The sequence below is a fragment of the Pteronotus mesoamericanus genome, unplaced genomic scaffold (assembly GCF_021234165.1).
Source record: "Pteronotus mesoamericanus isolate MK-2021 breed Mesoamerican mustached bat unplaced genomic scaffold, CSHL_Meso_final contig_502, whole genome shotgun sequence".
In the NCBI taxonomy this organism is placed as follows: Eukaryota; Metazoa; Chordata; class Mammalia; order Chiroptera; family Mormoopidae; genus Pteronotus; species Pteronotus mesoamericanus.
Genome location: NW_026555187.1, coordinates 10833 through 35362, shown reverse-complemented (window position 1 = coordinate 35362; position 24530 = coordinate 10833). Strand labels below are relative to the sequence as shown.

At 45.6% G+C, this 24530-nt stretch overlaps 1 protein-coding gene across 1 annotated transcript; it reads right to left on the bottom strand.

Moving 5' to 3' along the window:
• Nucleotides 1-8916: 8916 nt before the first annotated feature.
• LOC129074907 (olfactory receptor 7A10-like) lies at nucleotides 8917-9904 on the bottom strand. Its single transcript, XM_054578802.1, has one exon. It carries the CDS (start codon nucleotides 9889-9891, stop codon nucleotides 8917-8919), a length of 975 nt encoding a protein of 324 aa, XP_054434777.1. The 5' UTR covers nucleotides 9892-9904.
• Between the last annotated feature and the right edge of the window lie 14626 nt (nucleotides 9905-24530).

The window sequence follows — 24530 nt, the reverse complement described above, 5'->3', positions numbered from 1 at the left end:
CAGCCAGCGAGGCCCGTGCCAGGCCCTGACGCCTAGAACTGCACGCGCACCCCTGTGCTCACGGGGAGCAGCCAGCGTGGGAGCGCCTCCCCGCAGCCCCGGCGGTCTAAGAGGGTCCGTCACTCAGGGACGCCCGCTGCGGGGGCTGAGTTCAAGTCTCCGCCTTCGTTAGCCTCCTTGGGTAGGCGTTTTACTTTAAAATCCATAAGAAGTAGAAATGAAATTTTAAAATGATTTGGAGATTTCCACCGCACTAGCCCGGACAGTAAAGTCCTCACGGCATAAATGCAAATGTTGCGACTGAGGACGCCTTGGTGTCTTTAAGATTTAAGGTACAGTGAATGACTTTAATGTTTTCATCACTGAAATCTCCATACTTGTTGCTCAGCACACTATACTCTTTGGCTAGAGGTCGGTCAGTCCTCAATTTGCATTCCCCGAGGGCATGACAGGCTCTCTCATTCAAAGCAGAGAGCCATGGGGACCTCTGCGGGAGAAGGCTGAGTGTGGGACAGGAAGTAGTAGTGAGTCTTCTAATATAGGAAGTAAAAGGGTGTAAAGTCCAAAAGATGTGCAGCCTCACCAGTAATGAAGTAAAACGATTTAGTGCTTTTTTAGACTTATTAAATATTTTCTCATGTGAATGCTCAGCCTGAAAGGAGACACTGCAATGTCTGTCTCACCACCTGCTGCTGCGAGGTGCTGTCTGGCTCCCTGGGCTGGATCTTTCAGCGACTGCAACACAGGCTGAAATCACCGTGGCTTAGAAATTCAGTGCAAACGCCCTCACTCACTGCACTGCCCTCCGCCCTCAATGTCTGTTTCCTTCTCCCCGAACTGCTCACAGTTGTTTACATTTTCCCGCAACCTTTTCACGCATCTTGCTCATTGTGCAGCGTCACCCCACCGGACGCCCTGTCCCCTCACTTCCTTGTCAGCTGTGGGCCTGGAGGGCAGAATCAAACAGACACATCCTCACTAACGTATTCTGTAAATTATGTATAAAATAAGTCTTTAACCGAGAATACCAGCAGAGATATCCGGTGTCAGGCTGGGCTCACTAGGCTCGCAGTGACTCAGGTAAACGTCCTCGGGTCCCAGCCTCTCTGACCCTTTCCGCATGCACCTACCAGGCTCTCCGAGTCTCCTGGACGGGCTTTCTGAAACGGAGGTCTCTCTCTGTTGGGAAGTTAGAATTTCTCCCTGGAGGGTTGATTTGGAGTCGGAAGCTCTGTCCCACGCAGGACAGCCGGAAGGAGTGAAGCACCCGTTGCTGAGCCAGACTTGGGAATCAACAGCAGCAACCGCGTTGTGCAGCTACATTGTACAGGCTGAGGGACTGCACGGGGAGGTGTTTACTGCGCTCCGGGTATGTTCTCCTCAGGCACATTTCCCTTGTGTTATTCCAGCATCTAAGGACAGGATTCCCCTCTGGGCCTCTGGAATAAACAGAGAAAATGTTTCCTAATGATTCTCAGATCCCAAAAGACCATGTGAGAAGCCAGGCGAGTTTAGCTTTTGTGACTCTGTCTTGGATCTCACCTGCTTCCCACATCTCACCTCCTACTTTCATTCTTTCTTTCTTTCAAAAAAATATTTTTAAAATTATTGTTCAAGTACACTCACCTCCTACGTTCCTACTCCAACACCGAGTTAACATTCCCCCCCCAGTCTGAGACGATGGAACCCCTCAGGATCAGGTCACTTGGATCCTGAAAGCACCGATTGGTGGTGGGGACACAGCCCTGATGTCTCCAGAGAATTACTGTCCCCTCGTCAATGAGGGGGCAGCTGCGTTCCTTTGGAAAGGAACCCTGGCCATCACCCTCTTTGGTGTCCTGACTGTCATAATAATTAAGGATTTTGTATTTATTTCACAAATTAAGAGCTGTCATGTAGTGCCTCATTCTAATATATTGTTAACTCTGAGAGATACCCTTCGATAGTTTTATGCCGTATAATCTGAGCGTATTCCCTACAGACTGTGCCTGTTTTCATTTCTGTGAAGTCCGTTCCGTGAGCATTTCTATTATGAACTCTCTTCCCTTTGCAGAAATGGGGCCTGAAGCAGTTAGCAATTTGCTCTAAGTTATGAACCTAGTGAGGGATGGGCTTGGGTAGACTCTGTCAGGTTGCTTCTTGTTTCCAAACTGGGGGCCAGTGGTTCTCTACCTGAGATGGTTTTGCCCTTGGAGATATTTCCCAATGTGCAGAGGGAGGCTGCTAAGCACCTACAGTATAAGACAAATAATTATCCCACCCATGTTGTTGATGTGAGAAGGTGAGAAAGCTTAGTCCAGGCCAGCACTTCTCCAACTTCAATGTGCATGTAAGTCAACCAGGATTATAGTTCAAATGCAGGTCCTGCTGGGCCCCGAGATTCTTTGAGCCAAACCTGTTCCCGGGCGGTGCTGATGCAGCAGGTGCTGGTCCTAAGAGCACACTCTGCAGTCTCCCTCACTCCTTTCTCCCCGCTTCCCACCACCTCTCTTTCTCTCTCTCACTGTCTCAAATCAATGGAAATATGTCTGGACATCCATTACATCTATTTCATATACCAACAGAGGCGAATTTTCTACATTATTTTTTCAACTGAGTTTTCCATTTCATGGTCTCCGTTCTCCTCTTGGCACCTCCATGGTGCGAATGCAGCTGTGCTGGATTTTCTCCCAGAGGATCCTTTATCTGTTCTCATATGTTAAGATTCCTTTTTGTTCTTGCTGTTCTGATTGGGTCTATAGTTTTTCCTTATATTTCAAATCACTGACGTGATTCTCAGCTCAGCCACGCTAGTGTTCATTTTCTGTACATCATCTTTATTTTAATTGCAGTATTAGTTATCTATGACTGGATCTGGTTTTATGCTGCTGAAGTCCTCCCTAAGTTCACTGAGCGTCCTTAGAGAGAGTGTTTTGAACGGTGCCTCTAGCAGATTGCTTGTCTCCCTTTTGTTTAGCTCTTTTTCTCGAGTTTTTTTCTGTCCTGCCTTCTGTGGCATGTTTGCTTGTTTGCGTCCTCACATTGGCAGCCTCCTTGTGTTTGTTCCTATGTATTGGATGGAGCTGCTACATCTCCTGCCTTAGCAGAGTGGTCGAGGGTGGTAGGTGTCCTGAGAGGTCCGGTGGCAGAGCCTCCCCTATCACCCAAGACGGGTACTTACCATGTGCGCACCGTGTAGGCTGTGTATGGCCTCCACTTGTCGTTGAGCCTTGGCTGCTGTTAGCACGTGTAAGGGAGGGATTTAACAAGGCCGGTCCGTTGCAGGGGGTGGTTGTGCCCGAAGACCACCAGCCTCCAATCAGCGTGGAGGATCAGCTGTGCTGGAGTCCACTCCGCAGAGCAGGCCTGGCTTCAGCAGGGCTCGGGTGCCTGCTGAGTTTTCCCCGTGAGTGTGTCCCTTGCAGAGGTGGTTGGGTGGTGGTGCTCTGATGTGGTCTGAAGCTGTCCACCGGGTGTGCTGGCTCGGAGGCCTCCGACAAGGGACAGGCCAAGGTCAGCCACCCTCTGTGTGCTGCCCAGGGTCATCCGGCATAAGCTCCCTGCGGTCGGCTGCTGCTTGTGCTGGGCTTAGAGGTGCTTTGGTGAGGCAAGCTGAGACCCAGGGCGGCTACTCTTCTTCCTGGCCTGGAGCCACTTAGCCAGTGGTACTGGGCTTGCTAATATCAGCTACAGCCTGTTTGAGAAAATTTAGGAAATTCTGCAGCAGGAGACAGGTAAGTTTTTGTATGGAAAACCACTGGAAATAGTTTGGGCGACTGAATGTTGGGTGGGGCGGGTTTTGAGGCAGAGAGTGTGGGCCGTTTGAAGGAATCTCAGATATGGCACCTGCCCGCCAGCTCTGCGGGGCGAGGGCCCATCAGGGGAACCGTGGCCGCTGCCAGCACATGTGTCTGGGAGAAAGCTGCCCCTGCCGCTCTCACCCTGACGCCAAACAATTCAGCTCCTCCGTGTGTCTCTCGCGCCTTTCAACCTGCTGACCTGGCGCTGGGTCCTAGAGAGTGAGTCTGAGCAAGTCCCCGCATGGGTTCTAAAGAGGAACTGCCTGGGGCTCCAGGAGTTTTCATCTTCCTCAGCTGCAGTCTCCACTTTTTTTAGTGCCAGAAGGTATGGGGGCTTCTTTCCCTGACATGGAACCCTGGGCTGGGGGGATGGGGTGGGGCTAAGACCCCTCACTCCTCAGCCACTGCCTTCCTGATTTATATCCGCCATCTTGACCAGAAACCTATTCAAGTTTATTTTGGATAACTGGATGAGTGAGAAACACTATTTAAGTTTCCTTACAGATAAGGAGGATAGGTTGGAAGGATTTGCATGTTTAGCATAATACTGGTGACCCTGAATCACGGGACTGGGTAGGAATTCACGCTCTTTTGTGCCTCATCCTCGGGTCAGGGAGATGGAAGATGTTCCTGTGCATGAGGAGATATGGATGAATGATATTGACCTAGTTCATTCACTGTCCATGTAGTAAGTAGGCCAATATGTAGAAAGGTGGAGATTGTTTGTTGACATCCATAGAGGAATCATACTTGTGCATAATATTGTAAATCTGAAGAAGAAACAGGAATATAATTTGGTGATAAAATGTAAAATACACTAAGCGTGGTTCACCTCCATGAAAATAGGTTCTCGCACATAATATCTCTCTTCTGTACATCAGGAGTGTATTATAGCATGAAAATGATATTTCCTAGAGTATTTGAGTAAGTAATGTGCTCCTACCTCTAAGGTCAGTTTTAATGAATTTTTAGAAAAGTTTATTTATTTATGTTTAGAGAAGGGGATGTGAGGGAGAAAGAGAGGGAGAAAAACATCCATGTGTGGTTGCCTTTTTCTTCTCCTACTGGGGACCTGGCCTGCAACCCAGGCATGTGCCCTGACTGGGAACAGACCTGGCGACCCTTTGGTTCTCAGGCCAGGCCTCAGTCCGCCAATCCACACCAGCCAGGGCCTCTAAAGTTAATTTTAAACATTATAAAGTTATTTTAAAGTATATTTTGTTAAGTATGCGACTACAGTTGTCCCCATTTTTTTCTCCTTTTAACCCCCTCCTCCTTGCACCCTCCCACCCTCAAGGAGGCCCCTCCACCCACCGACTGAGTTCTTGTCCATGGTTGTAGCTCTGAGTTCTTTGGCTTCTCCGTGTCCTACACTCTCCTTAACCCCCCGTCTATTTTGCGCCTGTGTATTATGTGTCTTATTCCCTGTACCTTTCCCCATTCTCCTCCTCCTCCCCACTGATAACCCTCCATGTGATCTCCATGTCTGTGATTCTGTTCCTCTTCTAGTTGTTTGCTTAGTTCATTTCATGTTTTTTAGGTTCAGTTGTTAATTGTTGTGAGTTTATTGTCATTTCACTGCTCCTAGTTTTTGATCTCCTTCTTTGTCTTAGAGAAACGCCTTTAACATTTCAAATAGAAAGGCCTTGGAGATGATGCACTCCTTTAATTTGACCTTATCTGGGAAGCGCTTTATCTGCCCTTCCATTCTAAAGGATAGCTTTGTTGGATAGAGTAATCTTGGATGTAGGTCCTTGCCTTTCTTGACTTTGAGTATTTCTTTCCGGCCCCTTCTTGCCTGCCAGGTGTCTTTTGAGAAATCAGCGGATAGCCTTACGGGAACTCCTTCGTAGGTAACTCTCTCCTTTCCTCTTGCTACTTTTAAGATCCTCTGATCTTAATGTTGGGTAACTTAATTCTGATGTGTCTTGGTGTGTTGCTCCTTGGGTCCCATTTCTTTGGGACTCTCTGGGATTCCTGTGCTTTCTGGAAGTCTATTTCCTTTTCAAGACCGGGGATGTTCTCCTTCATAATTTTTTCGCCTAAGTGTTCCATTTCTTGCTCTTCCTCTCCTTCTGGCACCCGTACGATTCAGATGTTGGAGCATTTCAAGTTGCCCCAGAGGTGTCTAAGTCTCTCCTCATGTTTCTGAATTCTTGTTTCTTCATTCTGTTCCAGTTGGATGTCTGTTTCTTCCTTTTGTTCCAAAGGGTTAATTTGCGTTCCAGTTTCCTTCCCTTTCCTGTTGCTTCCCCTTATGTTTTCCGTCATTTCACTTTGTTCTGCCTTCATTTCTTTCTTCATTTTGCGGCTGAGCTCAGTCAATTCTGTGAGCATCCTGATTCTCAGTGTTTTGGACTCTGCATCAGGTAGGTTGCCTATCTCCTCATCGCTTAGCTCTTTTTTCTGGTGTGTTGATCTGTTCTTTCATGTGGGCCACGTTCCTTTGTCTCGGTGCACCTGTTACATTGTAAGGGGCGGAGCCTTAGGTATGTGCCAGGTGGGGCAACCCTCTGCACTGTATCGTGGCGCTCGCTCGGCTCTCGCCCCACTTCCCCTCACTTTCCACAAGCGGTTGTGTTCTTTCAGGTGCTGATTGGCAGGTGCGTGGGTTTCTGTACATTCTAGGACTCTGTGTGCTCCTCCAACAGACTCTCCTGTGAGGCTGTGAGTTTCTCCGGCTGCCACAACCTCCACATGTGTTTACAGCCTGGGAATTTCAGTCTTTAGCTTCCCCTTGGCGAAACCCTGGGTTCCATGGTCTGTCTCGCTCTCCTCGCTGTTCCTCCGAGCTTTTCCCTGCGGAAATGGTGGATCGCCTGCCCCGGTCCACCGGCCGCTGCCTTGCCATGGGTCCTCTCCACCGCCATCTCCTACTCTCTTACCAGGCTGGATGAATGTTTCTTTAACTCCTTGGTTGTTGGACTTCCATGCCGTTTGATTTTTTTGGAAGGTCTTGTTGTCTTTTGTTTCTAAATTGGTTGTTATCCTTCTATTGGTTGGGTGAGGAAGCAAAGCATGTCAGCCTGTGCCTCCATCTTGGCTGGATCTCCTTCTCTAAGGTCGACTTTGACTAAAGCTCATATTAGGTCAATCTGTTTAACACATTTGTGTTTGCATATGGACTCTGCCCAGGGCTTCGTATTTGATAATCGATGGTTGCCAGGGGCAATGGTAGGCAGTACAGAGACCGAATGGAATGAGAGAAGAAAAGCAGGGGTCCAAGACTAAACCGAACAAAGTGAAAGACACATTACCTGCTGCGGCCGGCGCGGAGCGGAGGCCCCTGAGTGGGGGCGGTGGGGTCTTGAGAAAGAGGCAACGCAGCCCAAAGACACAACACAAAACAGTTTAAGAATAAGCGGGGGCCAGGTGGGACATTGTCCTCTGATGGAGAGACAATGACCCTGAACGAGGCCTGTGCGTTTCTTTTATGGGGTTGGATAGATGAAGCTCAAGGACGTTTCTGCAGCTGCAGGGGAACATTATTCGTTTCCCAGGCTGCCTAAATGGTACCACTTTCTTCTGCCAAGGCGGCAGTCCCATTCCGCTGAAGCGTGCGGTTAACTATTTCCTTCCCAACCAGCACAGGCTCCGGCTGCCGTCAGCTGCCAGTTTGCTGTGCCTCGCAGAGGCAAGCGGTCAAGCGCGGCCTTGCCAAGCGCTCATCGTGGCTTTTGATGCCAGTGTTCACTGTCCTCCACTATCATCAGTAAGAGTAATGAAGGGATTGAAACATTCCATAATGGGAGACCAAAGCAGAAACTGTATTTCACATTTCCCTTTGAAAACATCACACCTACCGACTTAGTTAACGCATGTAGTTTATTTTATGTGGGTAAAACAACTCATGAATATTCTTTCAGTAAGACGAAGGAAAATTCTTGAGACCCTATGAGAAGAAATTATTCTTGGGAATACACGTGGCCCCAAGAAATGAATGGGCCCTTCCAAATATACTTTATTCAAATTGGGGATAAACTTTATAAGAGTGAGAAAATGAACAGAAGAGAATATGTCTATATACTAGAGCAGAAACATGATAAACTGAAGTACTTGTATTTTGAGAGAAATTGAATTCCAATTAATGGAAACTCTAGTAAATAAATAAAAGGGGCGTATTAAACTTTCTGAGGCCTTTGACGTCCCTCTCCGCAGTGTGATCCATCCTGGGCTTGGCTCTGAGGCTTCAGCAGCAAGACGGGCATTGTCCACGCGCAGAGCGATGCGGGCACTGTCCAGAGAATCGGAAAGATCTGAGTCCTCTGGTCCTCGATGGTTTTGAAACAATTCAAGGAGCTCCATGAGAGAAATGAAAATTTCTAAAAGTTTCATATCCAAGAGAAGACATAATTTTGGGAAAATAAGAAGAAAGACTTTGATTATCAAGGAAAACTATTTGATATCAGAAGAAGAAATTTCAAAGGAGTGAGATACTTAAATTGTAGAGAGAAAGTGTGTGGGTGACCTTGTCCCGCGAAGTTCCCGGGAGCTGTGGATGAAATCAATCTGCCAGCACCATCAAGACCACACCAGCAAGATCTGTGTGGGGAGGAAAGGCTGGGCGATCCCCCCGAGGAGCAGGGCCCTGATGTCCTTCTTCCCTAGGCTTTTACTGAGCTCAGCAAGTTAGGGAGCACACAGCATGCCCATGGAGCTCATCACTCAATGCCACGTAGCGTTGATGAAAGGAGAAAAGACATTGTTCAGAGAAAAACACTTGCAAGATCATAGGGGTCTCCTTCAATCGGGGTCTGTTGGACAGTACGACACTAGATGGTCCGAACGACCTTGTGCTTTGCACCTAAACATCTGGTGTACGTTAACTCGATTAACTAGAAAAGAGTATTCTTAGCAGGAGAGGCTTCAAAGGAAACAACGCCGTCTTCTTCAGGCCTGATTTCCCCGGGGGACCGCCTGTGCCCGTATGGGTTCATGCCTGCCGGCCAGCATTCCTGGTTTTCCGGCTGAGACTTACAGGTCAGACCCTGCTCATGCGGGGCTACAGTCCCCGATACCAGGCAGGGCGGTTCCCCACAAAAGTGAATACAAATTCCAAGAAAGAAATCAAAGGAACGATATGTATTTCCATAATCTGACTAAAGAACTGCAGTTTCTGACTACAGGGCTTCGAGTCCTATGACAACGGGGACTTGGTCAGCCCCAGGGCAATTGCCCCTTGTTTACCTGCAGTTGCAAAGAATCTGTTCAGAGCCCCCTTGATGTCTCTGTTCCTGAGGCTGTAGATGAAGGGGTTCAGCATGGGTGTGACCACGGTGTACATCACCGAGGCAACCGCCCTTGAGTGTGAGCCGTGGTTCCCTGCAGAGCTGAGATACACGCCTAGGCTCGTACCGTAAAATAAGGAGGCAACTGAGAGGTGAGATGCACAGGTGGAAAAGGCTTTATACTTCCCCTGAGCTGATGGGATGGCACGTAACGAGGACACTATCTTAGTGTAAGAGTAAAGGATCCCAGCCAGGGGACCACTACCCAGGAGTCCGGCTGACAAATATATCATCATGTTGTTAAGAAAGGTGTCAGAACAGGCAAGTTGGATCACCTGATTGAGTTCACAGAAAAAGTGGGGGATTTCCAAGTTTGGACAGAAGGACAGTCGCAACACCATCACGCATTGTAGCAAGGAATCCAGGGCACTGATGATCCAGGACACCAGAACTAGCAGGCCGCAGAGCCGGGGGTTCATGATGACCGTGTAGTGCAGGGGGTGACAGATGGCCACAAACCGGTCATAGGCCATCACGGTCAGGAGTAAGTTGTCTAACACAGCAAATAGTATAAAAAAATACATCTGGCTGATGCAGCCTGCATAGACGATGGCTTTGCTGTGTGTCTGGATGTTCACCAGCATCTTTGGGACGGTGGCGGTGATGAAACAGATGTCAGCCAAGGACAGGTTGCCGAGGAAGAAGTACATGGGCGTGTGGAGGCGGGAGTCTGAGCTGACGGCCAGGATGATGAGCAGGTTTCCCAGCACAGTGACCAGGTACATGGAGAGGAACAGCCCAAACAGGAGGGGCTGCCGTTCCGGTGCCTCTGATAGTCCCAGGAGAAAGAATTCTGACACTCTCGTAAGGTTCCCTGCTGCCATGAGGTGGAGGTAACTTTGACGAAGGAGAAAAAGAACAGAAGTAATTTTCATATACACTGGTATTACTCATTAGCTCTAATGGGACAGTTAATATTTTGTAGACAAGACATTAATTTCAGTACTTTAGGACTGACCTGTGCCCCCTAGGCGTTTTCTGCGTCATCTCAGAGTAGAAGCTTTGTTCTGATCTGATCTTTCCTAAGGTGTCCGATGTACTACAGTTTTAGTTAGAAATATTTCATGTATTTCAGGAATACAAATTGAGTGCTGCCTGTGGTTTTGGCGCTGCCTGGGCCGTGAGTGGAGGGTGATGAAGAACACAAGTCCCTACACGTCAATATTGGGGGAAGAACATGGAAGTGAATACAGATAATAACATTACAGGTGGAGACAGAGCCTATGAAAAGAAATGAAATCAGGTCTAAAGGGGAAAGTGACTAGGTTGTTGTATATTTCATGGGTTTTTAGGCACGATCTGCCAACAAGGTTACATTTGAGCACAGAACACCTGGGAGAAAAGGAGGGAGATGAAGGTGAGGCGGGCAAGCGTGTGGCCGGCAGAGGGAACGGCCAGTGCCAAGGCCTTAGGGAGGCGCTGAAGGGGGTTAGTGATTTGCTCAAAGTTAATACCAGAGTATGTGATGGGCCTTGATGATAATCTCTTCAGGTTGCTTCTAGGCAGTGAGTCTCGACCAAAAATGACTTTGTCCCTAGCAAGGCCTGAAGAGATACCTCTAAACACCTAGTATTCATGCAGACACAGAAAAATTCCCTCCATTATTACCCCTCCCCACAGGTCATTGGTGAAAGGTGACAGAACCTAGTTTAGACCAGCACGTCTCCAGTTTCAATGTACCTGTGATGTCCCCAGGATCCTAGTTCAAGTGCAGAATCGGATTCAGCATGTCCTTCAGGCTCAGAGAAGCTGCGTGTCCGACAGGCGCCCAGGTGGTGCTGATGCTGCAGGTCCTGGTCTGTGGGCCGCGCCCGGAGAAGAAAGGCTGTGGGTCTGCGTTGGACTCAGTTGCAGGATGGTTTTGTGCGTATGATCCTAATCTCATGTTTCTATGCGTTTTTAAGGAAAAATGTAGTTACTTGTTCCAGACTGTATGATTGATGCTGTGTTTTATTTACATAAGGGGCCTTGTATGACACAAAATAATACACCTCTGAAAAACAACTTTTCGTAGGGAGAAAAGGACCTCTGTAAGGTGTCCACATCCCATTTCCCACTACCTTTGAATATGTTATTTTTAATAGCAAGGGAGAGATGTGATATTTAATAGCAGATGGAGCAGGACTGCTAATCAGCGGATTTCAGGTAGAAGGTGAGCAGGATCATCTGCGAGGGGAGAAAGGTCAGCACGGCGCCCCCCTAGATGCAGAGAGGGAGCCGAGGAGAAAACGTGGCCAGGCTGGCTCTGACGGAGGAGGAAGGGCCCTGAGCCAGGGACGCAGGTGGTAGGGGCACAACCCGGAAGTGGGAGAACACAGCTTCTCCTCTGAGCCTCTCGGAGGAACCCGGCCCTGGAGGCATCTTGAGATCAGCCAGTGAGATTAGTATCAGGCTTTTGACATCTGGACCTGTTATAGCATATATTTGTTTATTTCCAGCAACTAGTGTGGGAATATTTTACGGCATCAATAGAATCTAACAATAAACTCTGGTGAGGAAATTGAGTTTCGGCTTCTCGATTTATTCATTCGCTTCCTTGGGTGAGGGCATTTTACGTTGAGAACCCACATAAAGTAGAAAAGATACTTTAAGTAGATTTGGAGATATGCCACTCCATGGGCTGGTCCTCACTGCATAAATGTAAATGTTGAGAACTCTGATGCCTTTGTGTCATGACAACTGAAGTTACAAAGTGTGACCTTAAATACTTCCCCACTTAATTGTAAAAACTTTTGTTTCTCAGCACTGTGTGCTCATTGCCGAGAAGTTGGCCAGTCCTCAATTATATTCCCTAAGTGCATGAGAGAATTTATCATTTACAATATAGAATAATGTCTGCCTGGCGAAAAGGCTGAGTGCCGGATAGAAATTCTTACTAACTATTCCAACACAGAAAGTAACTGAATAACAAACCCTAAAATATATGCGGCCTCACCAGTAATGAAATCATTCAAGTGAAACTCTTTAGTATTCTCCTTTAAACTTATTAAAGAATTTTTTTCATGTGAACACTCGGCATGAGAGAACATACTGCAATGTCTGTCTCACTACCTGCTGCTGCAAGGTGCTGTCTGCCTCACTGGGCTGGATCTTTTCAATGAATACAACACATGCTCAAATACACCTTGTCTTAGGAATTTAATGCAAACACTCTCACTTCACTGCACTGCACACCACACGTGATACTTTATTTCCTCCTCCCCAAGTAAGACCACTCGTCAGGAATGTTTTCATTTTACTGCAACAATTTTATATATCTCACTCATTCTACAGTGTCTTCTTACTGGACTCCCATTCACATCACGTAATTGCCAAACATGGCCCCTCTATTGCAGCTTCAAACAGCTTTATTAACGTATTAAACAAAGTCATTATAAATCAATTACTTGATCAAGATACAGACACGGTGATCTCTTGTCTCAGGGCAAGGGTGATTAGGGTCGCAGTGACTCAGGTAAAAGTTCTCAGGTTCCGTCCTCCCTGACCCTTTCCTGACATACCTACGAGGCTCTCCGACTCTCCTGGATGGGTTTTCTGAAAGGAAGGTCTCCGCGTAGAAGTCAGAATTGCTCCCTGATGGTGGAGACGGAAGTCTGCCCCACACTGCACAGCAGGAAGGAGTGAAGCCTCAGTTCCTGAGCCAGACTTGGGACTCACAGCAACCGCGTCCTTTCCACCAACCTTGTACAAGCTGAGGGACTGCCTGGGGAGCTATTTACAGCTCTCTCTATACCTGCTCATTAGGCACGTTTCCCTCGTGTTATTCCAACGTCTGAGCATGTGATTTCCCTTTGGGTTTCTGGGATGAACAGAAAGGAAACTTTTTCTAAAGATTCTTTGGTCCCAAGGGAGCAAGTTAGAAGTCAATTAGATTTAGATTATATGATTCCTTGTCTTGGACCTCACCTGCTTCCCAGAGGCCTCACCTCCTACTTTCTTATTCCAACACTGAGTTCACATTTTCTCCACAGTCTGAGACTATGGAATCCCCCAGGACCAGGTCCCTTTGATCCTTAAAGCACTGATTTGGGGTGGGGACACAGCCCTGATGTCCCCAGAGCATTGTTATTCCCTCTTCAATAAGGAGACAGCTGTGTTCCTCTGACATGCAGTCCTTGGCACCATGTTCTTTTCCTTCCTGACACGTTTGTCAAAATAATTAGGGATTTTGTACGTGTTTAGCAAATTAAGAGCTGTCGTTTAGTGCATCATTACAAAATATCTGTTAATCATGAGAGATATGTTTTGATACTTTTATGCCATATTAACTGAACTTAGTACCTTATAGCTTTTGCCTGGTTTAATTTTTCGAAAAGTCCCTTCTATGAGGTATTACTATTATGAACTTCGTTCCCATTCGCAGAAATAGGGCTTGAAGAGGTTTAATAATTTGCTCAAAGTTATGAACTAAGTGAGGAATGGGCTTTGATTGGAATCTGTCAGGTTGCTTCCAGTTTTCAAACCCTGGGCCAGCGGTTCTCTACTTGAGATGATTTTGACCCTGGAGAAATTTGGCAACATGTGGAGGGAGACTATTAAATACCTCCAACGCCCAACACAAATAATTGTCCCACCCTTCGTTACTGTCAACATGAGAAGGTGAGAAAGTCAAGTGTAGGCTATCACATCTCCAATTTCATTGTGCATAGATCACCAAGGCTTATGGTTCAAATGTATGTCCTGGGGGGCCCTGAGGTTTTTTGAATCAAACAAGTTCCCGGGCCGGTCTGCGGGCCACACTTTGAGTAGTAAGGCTGCGTCTGTGTTAGAGTTGGGGGTAGGCAGTTCTAGATCTTCGGAAACAAAAATCATTTTGCATGTCATTTTGTATATATAGTGCGTAGTCACACGTTCTGAAGCTGTTATAAATTCATTGTCCAATTATTTTCTATAAGGATTCATGAATGACATCATATGATACGCTTCTGAAAAATACCTCATGTGATTCATTTTCATAAGGGCCCTTGTGTGACACCATGGAATATGTTATTGAACACAATTTATGGTAGGCAGAATAAGAGCCTCCAAAGACATCCACATCATAATCCCCAGAAACTTGTAAGATGTTACTTTTTTTATTGCAAGGGAGAATTAAAAAGTAGCACGTGGAATAGTTTGGCTAATCAACTAGTTTTAGCATAAGATGTGATGGTTGGTGTGCTTGAAGTTGTCCAGAGGCTCCTTACACTATCCTCATTTTTTTAGATTCTTTTTTCTTCTTGCTGTTCTGATTGGGTACTTTTTTCTTTCTTATCTTTGAACTAGCTGATTGGATTCTCAGCGTCACAGACACTACTGTTGATTTCGTGTCAATCATCCTTTATTTCAGTGAGTGTGTTCTTCATTTATGACTGTATCTTTTTTATGCTATTGAGGTCCTAAGTTCATTGGGCATCCTCATATCCAGTGTTTTTGACTCTGCATCTAGTAAGTAGATTGCCTGTGTCGACTTTGTCGAGTTCTTTTTCTGGAGTTCTGTTCTATTCTTTCATCTGGGCCATGTTTCTTTGTCTCTCCACTTTGGCAGCCTCCCTGTTTTTGCTTCTATGTGTTAAATAGAGTTGCTACGTCTCCCAGGCTTAGTAGTCGCCTAGTGTAGTGGGTGTCCTTAGGGCCCAGTGGCACAGCCTCCCCTATCCCAAGCTGGGTACTTGACGTGTGCCCACCCTGTGGGCTATGTACACTCTCCACTTGTAGTTGGGCCATGATTGCTGTTAGCAGATCCATGGGAGAGATTTACCAATGTTGATCAGATGCAGGGACTGGCTGTGAGCACTGACTACCAACCTCCAACCACATGGAAGATCAGCTGTGCAGGGAACCGTTCTGCAGAGCAGGAGTTACTTTAGCAGGCCTCTGGTACGTGCTGAGGTAGCTCCTTGAGTGTGTCCCATGTGGTGCTGGTTGGGTGGTGTGCTCCAGTGTGGTCTGAAGCTGTCCACTGGGTGTGCTGTCTGGCTCTGGGGCCTCCCAGGAGGTACAGGCCAAGGCCAGCCACCCCTGTCTTCTATCCAGGTCATCTGGCAGAAGATACCTGCAGATGGCTGCTACTTGTGCTGGGCTTAGAGGTACTTAGGCGAGGCAAGCAGTGAACCAAGGCTTCTAGTACTTAGCGAGTGGTACTGAGCTCACAGAGATCAGATACAGCTTGTTTGAAAGAATTCAGGAAAACGGGAAGCATTAGACAAGACAACCCATTTCTATGCAAAAGCCACTGGAGACAGTTTGAAAGAGTCTGAAAGCTGGCGAGGCCTGCGTCTTAGGGAATCACCAGGTGGGGCAAACAGTGTCAGCAAGGTTGAAAGAGTCTCATGTATGGCACCAACCTGCCAGTTCTCAGGGGGAAGGGCTCATCAAAGGAACAACTGTCTTTGCCAGTGCTCTTGCCTGGGAGAAAGCTGCCCCTGGCGTTCTTGCCCAGATGCCGAACAACTCAGTATCTCTCCGTATGACTCTGATGCCTTTCAAGCTGTTGGCCTGGTGCTGGAGCTCAGCGAGAGTGAGTCTGAGTAAGTCCATGCACGAGCCCTTTAAGAGGAACTGCCTGGGACTTCTGAAGTTTTCATCTTCCTCAGCCTTGATCCCTGCTTTTTTTTTTTTTTTTTTAAATATCCAGAATTTATGGGGACTTCCCCCGCCGGCACAGGAACCCTATGTTGGGGGTCACAATATGGGGTTGGCTCCCCTCCCTCCTCAGCCGCAATATCCCTTTTGAATTACATCTACTGCATGTGGTTGTGGGACCCGCCGGGTCTGCGTCTCTGCGTCTCCTATCTGTCTCACTGGGGCTTCTTTTTTATTTCTCTAGTTGTAGGATTTCCACGCAGCCTGTTTTGTGGTGGCTCTCAGTGATGGTGTTTCTGTAGTTTGGTTGTACTTGTGATGTGGTGATGGGAGGAGACAAGTAGAGCGTTTACCACCTCTTCCATCTTGACTAGAAGTCTATTGGAGTTTATTTTGGAGAACTGGACTAACAAGTGAGTCTGTGTAGGTTCCCTTCCAGGTAAGGAGGCTAGGTTGGAAGGATTTGCATGGTTAGCATAAAACTGGTGACCCTGAGTTGCAGGACTGGGTAGACATTCAAGTTCTTCTGTGCTCATCCACTGATCATGGAGATGGAAGAGATTCCTGTGCATGAGGAGATATAAATGAATGATCCTGATGTAGTTCATTCACTGTTTATTTTGTAATTAGGACAAAATGTAGAAAAGTGGAGATACTTTGTTCAGATGCATAGAGGAATCATATTTGTACACAACATTGTAATTTTGAAGAACAAATGGAAAAATAATTGAGTAATAAAGTTAAAAATGCACTAACCAGCCTTTACCTCAATGAAAACCGGCTCTCGCACATAGAACCCATCTTCTATACATCAGGCACAGATTACAGCATGAAAAAAAATATTTTGCAGAGTATTCAAATAAGTAACACTTTTCCATCTTGAAATTCAGTTTTGACTAAAGCTCATCTTAGGTCCGTCTGTTTGACACATTTGTCTTTCCACGTGGACTCTGCCCGGAGATAAGGATTTGATAATCAGACTTTGCCAAGGACTATGGCAGGCACTGTGGGCACCAAACTGAATGAGAGAATAACAGCAGGGGTCCAGGTAAAGATCAGCAGAATGCGAAGGCCCGCATTATCAGGAAGAGTAGTCAAGGGAGGGAAATAGACTATAAGGACAGACCAAAGTGGAAACTGTACTTCGTTTTTCCCTGTGAAAACATCACACAAACGGACTTAGTTAACAAGTGTAGTTTATTTCATGTGGGTAACACAACTCATGAATAATCTTCCAGTATCATTAAAGAAAATTCTTGAGATCCTATGAGCAATTTGAGAAGAAATTATTCTTAAGCAATCCATATAGCCCCAAGAAATACATGGGAATTTCCGAATATTTTTGATTCAAAGTTGAAAAGACTTTGTGAGAGTGAGGTAACGGACAAAAGAGAAAAATTGTATGTGTTAGAGTGGAAAGCATGATTAAACTGAAGTCCTGTTGTTTAGAGAATTGAATTCAAGTGAATGGAAATTCCAGTAAATAAAAAACAGAGGCACGTTAAACTTTTTGAGCTGCTTGACACCCCTCTCCACGCGTGGCACGTGGCCAGCTCCATCCTGTACTTGACTCCGAAGACTTCTGTAGCAAGAGGGGCATTGTCAACTTACAGAGCGATGCGGGCACTGTTCACAGAACTTGCCGAGATCTGAGCCTCGGGTCCCTGATGGTCTTGAAACGATGTCCCCAGTCTCTGTCCTGAGGTCCCTTCTTCTCCAGGTGTTCCTGGATTTCTCTCTCCGGTCTCCCATCATCAGCCCCTAGGCTTCTCACTCTCTCCCGGTGGGCAGCCAGGCCATCATTCAGACATTGCGTAGACTCCTTCTGGCTCTGGATGCCCTGTATGCTGGCCAGACCCTGAGTCATCCCCACCGCCAGGTCCTCCAGATCCCCAGCCGCCCTTCATGCGGGTGGATTGGGACATGGAAATCTGGGAGGCCGAGCCCCTGGTGCCTGCATAGACTCTGGCTGAGCGGCTGGCTGGGCTGGCGGCCGGGTGACTGCAAGGGCTTAGGGACTGGTAGTTTGTGGAGATGCTGGAATGGGTTCAGAAGCTCAAGGTGTTCAGGGAGAAAGACAAGAGGCAACACAGGTTTGAGCCAAAGTCCCAATCATAGTATTACTTTAAAAAAATATTTTTATTTATAAATTTAGGGACAGAGGGGGGAGAGAGAGAGAGAGAGAGAGAGAGAGAGCGAACACTGAGTGGGGAGACAGAAAGAGAAATACCAATGTGTTGTTCCACTTTTTGATACATTCATTGGCTGCTTCTTGCATGTGCCCTAACCAGAGATCAAGTCTATAACTCTGGCATAGTGGGATGATGTTCTAACGAAATGAGCTGCCAAGCCAGGGCCCTGACTAATATATTTCTGTAGAAATATGTAGAATATATAGTATGTACTATGTGTTCCATAGAGTATGTAGAATATAAACCTCCAAGATATATACACATCCTGATCCCCGGAAACATCAAATATGTTATTTTAATACTAAGGGGTGGATTAAGAAAGTAGATGCAATAATTCTGTTAATCTGCTGACTTGAAGAGAAGTAGATTTGCAAAATGAAAAGAGACCAAGAGCCTAAGAAAGGAAGAGAGAACACTGTTTCGACAAGAAAACAATGAACTAAATGGCCATGACTACGTACCTATCAATAATTACTTTAACTATAAATGGGTTAAATGTTTGAATGAAAAGACAAATGGATAAAGAAGATGCAGCAAGTATATACAAAGACTATTACTCGGCCCTAAAAAGTACGAAATCCCTTGCCATTTGTGACGACATGGATGGATTTAGTGGGTATTATGCTAAGTAAAATAGGTCGGACAGAGAAAGAAAATTACCATATGATTTCACTTATATGTGGAATCTAAAACACAAAAACATGGACAAACAGAACGGAAACAGGCAAAGAGATACAGAAAAGAAATTGACGGTTGCCAGGTTTGAGAGGTGTTGGGGGGATAAATGAAAAAGGTGACGAGATTAAGAAGTACAATTTGGTAGTTACAGAATAGTCACAGAGATGGAAAGTACAGCACAGGGAATACAGTCAATAATGTTATAGTAACTACATACGGTGCCAAGCGGGTGTAAGACTTACCAGGAGTGTCACATTGTAAGTTATATAAGTGTCTAACCACTATGCTGTACACCTGAACTAGTATAGTATTGAACATCAAATGTACTTGATTTTTTTTATTGTTCAAGTACATTTGTCTCCATTTTCCTACACTGCTCCCCTCCCCCCACCTCCCCACACCTTCCACCCTCAATCCTACCCCCTTTGGCTTTGTCCATGGGTCCTTTCTACATGTTCCCTGATGACCCTTCCCCTTTCTTTTAAATTTAGAAAAAGACAAAGAGATTGGCATAATTACGCAGGAGCTACTAACAAAGTCACCATGGTGTTATGAAGTAGAAGAGGAAGGAAGAATAGCCAGAGTCTGAGGGAGATCTGAAGATGCTTCGCCGGTTGCTCTGAAGGTGGAGAAAGGGCCGTGCGCTCAGGGACGCTCGCGGCCACGGGAAACGGGGACAGGAGAGGGAACGGATTCTCCCCTGTGCCTGCAGGGGGAAGAGGCCCTGCACACAGCTTGATTTTAGTCCATTGAGACCAGTTTAGGGCTTCTGACCTCCAATGCAGGAAGAGCACACATTTCTTCCATACACACCCTCCTGTTGTAATTTGTGACAGCGGCACCAGGAATGGAATACAAATGTTATTAAAAAAAATATGCAGGCGAATGGAATTTTAGCTTTTCAACTCATTCATTTAGCTTCCCCTCGGTAGGGGCATTTTGTGTTGAAATTTCACTTTAAGTAAAAAAAAAAAAGTAAAATCAATTTGGACGATTAGTGACGCTGAGCATCTCCTCCTCTGTCTGCTGGCCATCTGTATGTCCTCGCTGGAGAAGTATCTATTGAGGTCCTATGAACATTCTTAAATTGAATAGTTTGGGGTTTTTGTTTTGTTTTTCGTGTTGCACAGCATGAGTTCTTTCTAAATATTGGATATTAACCCCCTATCAGATGTATCATTGACAAATATCTTCTATTCAGTAGGCTGTCTTTTCCTTTTGTTGATGGTTCCTTTTGCTGTGAAAACTTTTTAGTTTCATGCACTTCCATTTGTTTATTTATTAGTGTTTCCCTTGCTGGAGGACATATATCAGAAAATCGCTGAGAGAAGCGTCAGAGATTTTCCTGCATATATGTTCTTCTAGAAGTTTTGTGACCCAGTGATTCTACTCTGGATATTTATCCAAAGAGACACAAAACATTAATGGGAAAGGATATAGGCACCCCTTTGTTAATTGCAGCATTATTTACAATAGCAGAGATATGAAGGCAACCCAAGGGCCAAGCAGTGGACAACTGGATAAAGAAGATGTGGTATGTACATAAATGGACTATCACTCAGCCATCAAAAGAGTGATGCCTTAGCATTTGTGGCAGCATGGCTGGACCTAGAAGGCATTACGCTCAGTAAAATAGGTCAGTCAGAGAAAGACAAACCACATGATTTCAGTTATAGGTGGAATCTAAAGAACAAAGTACAGGAAGAAATCTTAAGACAGACTGCTGGGTGCAGAGTGTGAGCAGGTGGTTGCCAGAGGGGACGAGTGTGGGAGGACTGAGAGTGATGAAGGGATGAACGGGCACCAGGTGGAGCGACAAAACAGTCAGGGGGGTGTCGAGTACAGCGTCGGGGACATAGACGATGGTGTTGTGATGACCAAGTGCGGTGCCCGGTGGGTTCTGGAAACATCGCGGGGAGCACTTTGCACAGTATATGATTCTCTGAGCACCATGCTGCACACTTGAAGTCAGTACAAAAAATATGAAAGTAAAGTGTAATTGAAAGATTAAAATGCAAAGGCAAAAAATGGTCAATTTGGAGATTTCAGGGCATTGGCTGGAACAGCGGGCTCCCTGCTGTGCCCTCGTGTCAGAATCCCTCCATCCCTGTAAGTTCAGTGGAACTCAGCAGCCGTTCTTTGAACTCCTGTCCTGCCAAAATTTGTGACAAATTTCCTTCCAGCATAAAATACGGGTTTGTAAGGACTCTGTATGCATTTATGTGTGTTAGCGTGCTTACTTGAAAGAAAATCATGCACAAGCGTAAACATGTATAACATAGATACACCCCTTAACTGTAAATGCAGTTCTTGGACTTAACAAAGAATTTCCAAGCATTTCCTTATTTCTTGCACATCCACATGAATTGGGTTTGTTGGCCCACATCACAGTCAGAGGGAAGGAAACGGAGGTTCAGGGTGACTACATTTTTAAAATATTATATAACAAAGCAGTTAAAGCATTTGTTCACTTTATTTCTTATGTCAAAGACATTTATCTTTTATTATTTTTTAATTGAATCTTTAAACTTTATTTTATGTACAAAGAGCTAGCCATTCTGCAATAAGGTAGGTGTCTTGAACGACCCATTCATAGTCGTTCATTTAGTCCAACTTAACGAAGCCCGTGTCCTCCGCGTCCAGACGGAAACGCTGTGGCGCCTGCTCAGGCCGCGCGGGTTTGACCGGACGCGGCAGGAACGAGGGCCTTGGCCAGATTTCCTCAGGTGGCTCCAGCAGAGCTGCAGCCGAACCATCTTGCTCCCTCTGCTGCAACGAGGAAAAAGGCTATTTTTAAGAAATATTATATTAAAATAGCTTTATCCATGTTTAAAGTTTTATTTAATTTACTGGGGTAACATTGATGAATAAAATTATTTAGGTATCAGGTATACAATTGTTTATTGTCATCTGTACACTGTATTGTGTGTTCACCACCCAAAATCAAGTCTCCTTCAGTCACCCTTTATCCGCCCTTTATCCTCATCTACCTCCCCCACCGTGTCCCTCTGGTAAGCACAACAGTGTTATGTGTACCTGTGGTTTTCGTTTTTGCTTAATGCCGTCGCCATTTTCACCCAGGCCCCAAGCCCCTCCCCTGTACCTGGGGTCGGTCTGTTCTCTGTAACCACGCGTCTGCTTCTATTTTGTTGGTTAACTTCTTTTGTTCATTAGAATCCACATGGGAGTAAACTCATATGGCACTTGTCTCTCTCTGACTGACTCCTTTCACTTAGCCTAATGCTCTCCGGGACCACCCATGCTGTTGCAAGAAGTACGATTTTCTTCTTTTCTGTGGCCGAGTAGTACTCCATTGTAGAAATGTACAACTGCTTTTTTGTTTTTTAGTGCAGTTTTAATTTTTAAACGATGTGTGTTTTATTATTGTTTATTCTATTACAGTTGTCCCCAAATTTCCTCCTTTGCCCTCTTCTGTGCAGCCCTACCCCTGCTCCCACAGTCAGTCCCCACATCATTAGCTTCTTTATTCACTCATCTACTGAGGGGCACTTGGGCTGCTTCCCAATCTTGGCTCTTGCACACAACGCTGCAATGAGCATAAGCGTGCATGTGTTCTTTCAAGTTGGTGTTTTGAGCACCTTCTAGAATTATATGTATGTGGACTCATGTAGTGTGTATCCTTAATTTTTGCATGGCGCCTTGAAAACGGCAAAACTGTATATTAAATATGTGCACTTTACGGTATGTCATTGTACTCCACTACATTCTATTCAAATGTCTCGTGTCTCAAGGGAGCATGGAGAACACAGTAGCTGAGTCACGTTTTATCAGGGGTTGGAGATATGTCATTTAACTGGATCGAATGCCAGATGTCATACATGGATCGAAATAGTGGGGTTAAATTAAGGCTATTACATTTGATAAACTCATTCTTTGTAAATAGATGTTAACCTACATGCACAGCTAAGCTGACAGAAATCGGTTCAAGACAGGGGTGCACTGCAACCTCACACAACATCAAGGATGAGCCGTAGACACACTGCAGAGCCTCACAGCAGATGCAGACTCTGGAGACCTGCCAGAGAGCAGAACAGCTTCCATCATATTATCCCATTCATTAATAAAGATGTTATAATAAACCATTCTATTTAGGCTGCTTGTTATGCAGCAATAAACAATACAGTAATCAAAGCAAACAGCACTAAAGACAATTTTAATAACTGTGTTTCTTATATTTGACATAAGTTCTCATATTTTGGACAACCTTCATGATTTTTTTGTTCTTCCAGTTTGTGGCAAACACCTGTACTCACAGGCGACTGTGTTGTTTCCCTTCTAGGGATCGCTAAGAGGTTGGAAGTTCATGCACATTTGTGCAGAAAACCTTGTGATCCCGAATCACGTGACCATGTTGGAATTAAACCTCTTTTCTGAGTCATTTCTATCATGATAAGAGATTCCTGGGCACGAGAGATACATATGATGGATCACCTGGAAAATTTACATTTATTGCCTTTTTAGTGGTTCTGAGAAAATTTAGAAAAGAAGAAATGTTCTGCTTAGAGTCATAGAGGAGTCATAATTGTAGGCAGCACTGAAATTTTCAAGCAGAAAAAGAAAGATTATTCTTTAAATAGACAAAATACACTAAGCAACCACTCACCCCAACACAGAAAGCCCTTTACACATGCGCATCAATCTTCCATACTTCCATGAGTACAGCAAGGAAAAGCAGTACTATGTATAGTAATAAAATTAGTGATTAACAGTTTTGCCTCTTTATATTTCAGGTCATCTGTGACACTCAGGCCATATTAAGTTAATCAGTTAAAACTTGCTGTCCATGCAGACTTCACCGGTAGGTATGTATGGGATAGTGAGTTTCTGTCAGTGCCTACGGTGGGCACTGGGACAGGGAGCTGAATAAGACAGTAAAAGCAGGAGAGCAGCTAGGACGCAGAGTGGCACGTTTGCAGTCTAAGAGCCTGACACTAAACATTGGGTTTCCAAGGCTTCCACTGCAAAGACAACCTTGTTGAAGAACCTGTGGCCAGCTCTCTGACACAGCTGCTAGCTAAGCAGCCTGGCCCGCCCACCTGTGAAGGCCGCTTCCAGAAAGCCCTGCAGAACTTAGGGAACTGACCTCGGCAGCGACCTACTCTTCCCCTCTCACACCCTAGCACCTGCTCTTAAGGCTTAAATTCTCCAGTGAAGAGTAGGCTTTGAAACTCTATGCATCCTGCCCTTGGCCTTGAATAAATACATAGCCCACAGTAGTGCTCTGTCTTTTTCTCTCTGTCTCTCTCCCGCATCTCTCTCCATGACCTCATGTGTGGACCTTGGACACTCTGTGTACCCTCCAGGATATCTGAGTAGCAAGGATGCTTTTACCAGGTTCTCTTCGCGTTTTACCGAGCAGTGTCGGCAATGATAATGAGAACTGCGATGCCTGGCCCAGCCACAACGTTGGCTCATGTTGGTGTCACGAGAACTTGGGGCCCAGGTGAGTGCCCCAGGCTCCTCTAGGAATACCTGCGTCTTCAGCAGGCTGAGACTTAGTCGGAACAATGCTTAAAATCTACATTATTAGAAAGAGGACTTAAGGTAGTGACGTAAACGTGAGTGACAGACCCAATGTGCAAACTTGTTTCGTATTTTCCTATACAATGAAATTAAATAAAAGCCCTGGGATGCCCAGTGTAGTTTTGGCCTTTGGAGTCATCCAACTCTGCTTATAGTTTCAAATAAACTAGGGGAAAATTTCTTGGCTGATATATATCATTTGAGAAGGAATTATTTTAGAGAAAACTAAGCTTTCCCCCGAAACATGGAAATTTCCAAACATTTCTGATCGGAGGTTGACAAGACTTTCATAATATGTAAAAATGGTCAGAGGGAAAACTGTCCATCTGTTTTAGCAGAAGCGTAATAAAGTGAGTTACTCAAATTTATAGAGAACACATATAAAAGGAAATAGACATGCCAGGAAATAAAGACCAGGAGCCCGTCTATCCCACGTAATCAACACGCAGCTTTTGATTTTGAGATGTTGAGTGATGCACACAAGG

Bases quoted from the DNA above. Each gene is read 5' to 3' on its own strand.
- LOC129074907 (XM_054578802.1), bottom strand. From the start codon at position 9,891: ATGGCAGCAGGGAACCTTACGAGAGTGTCAGAATTCTTTCTCCTGGGA.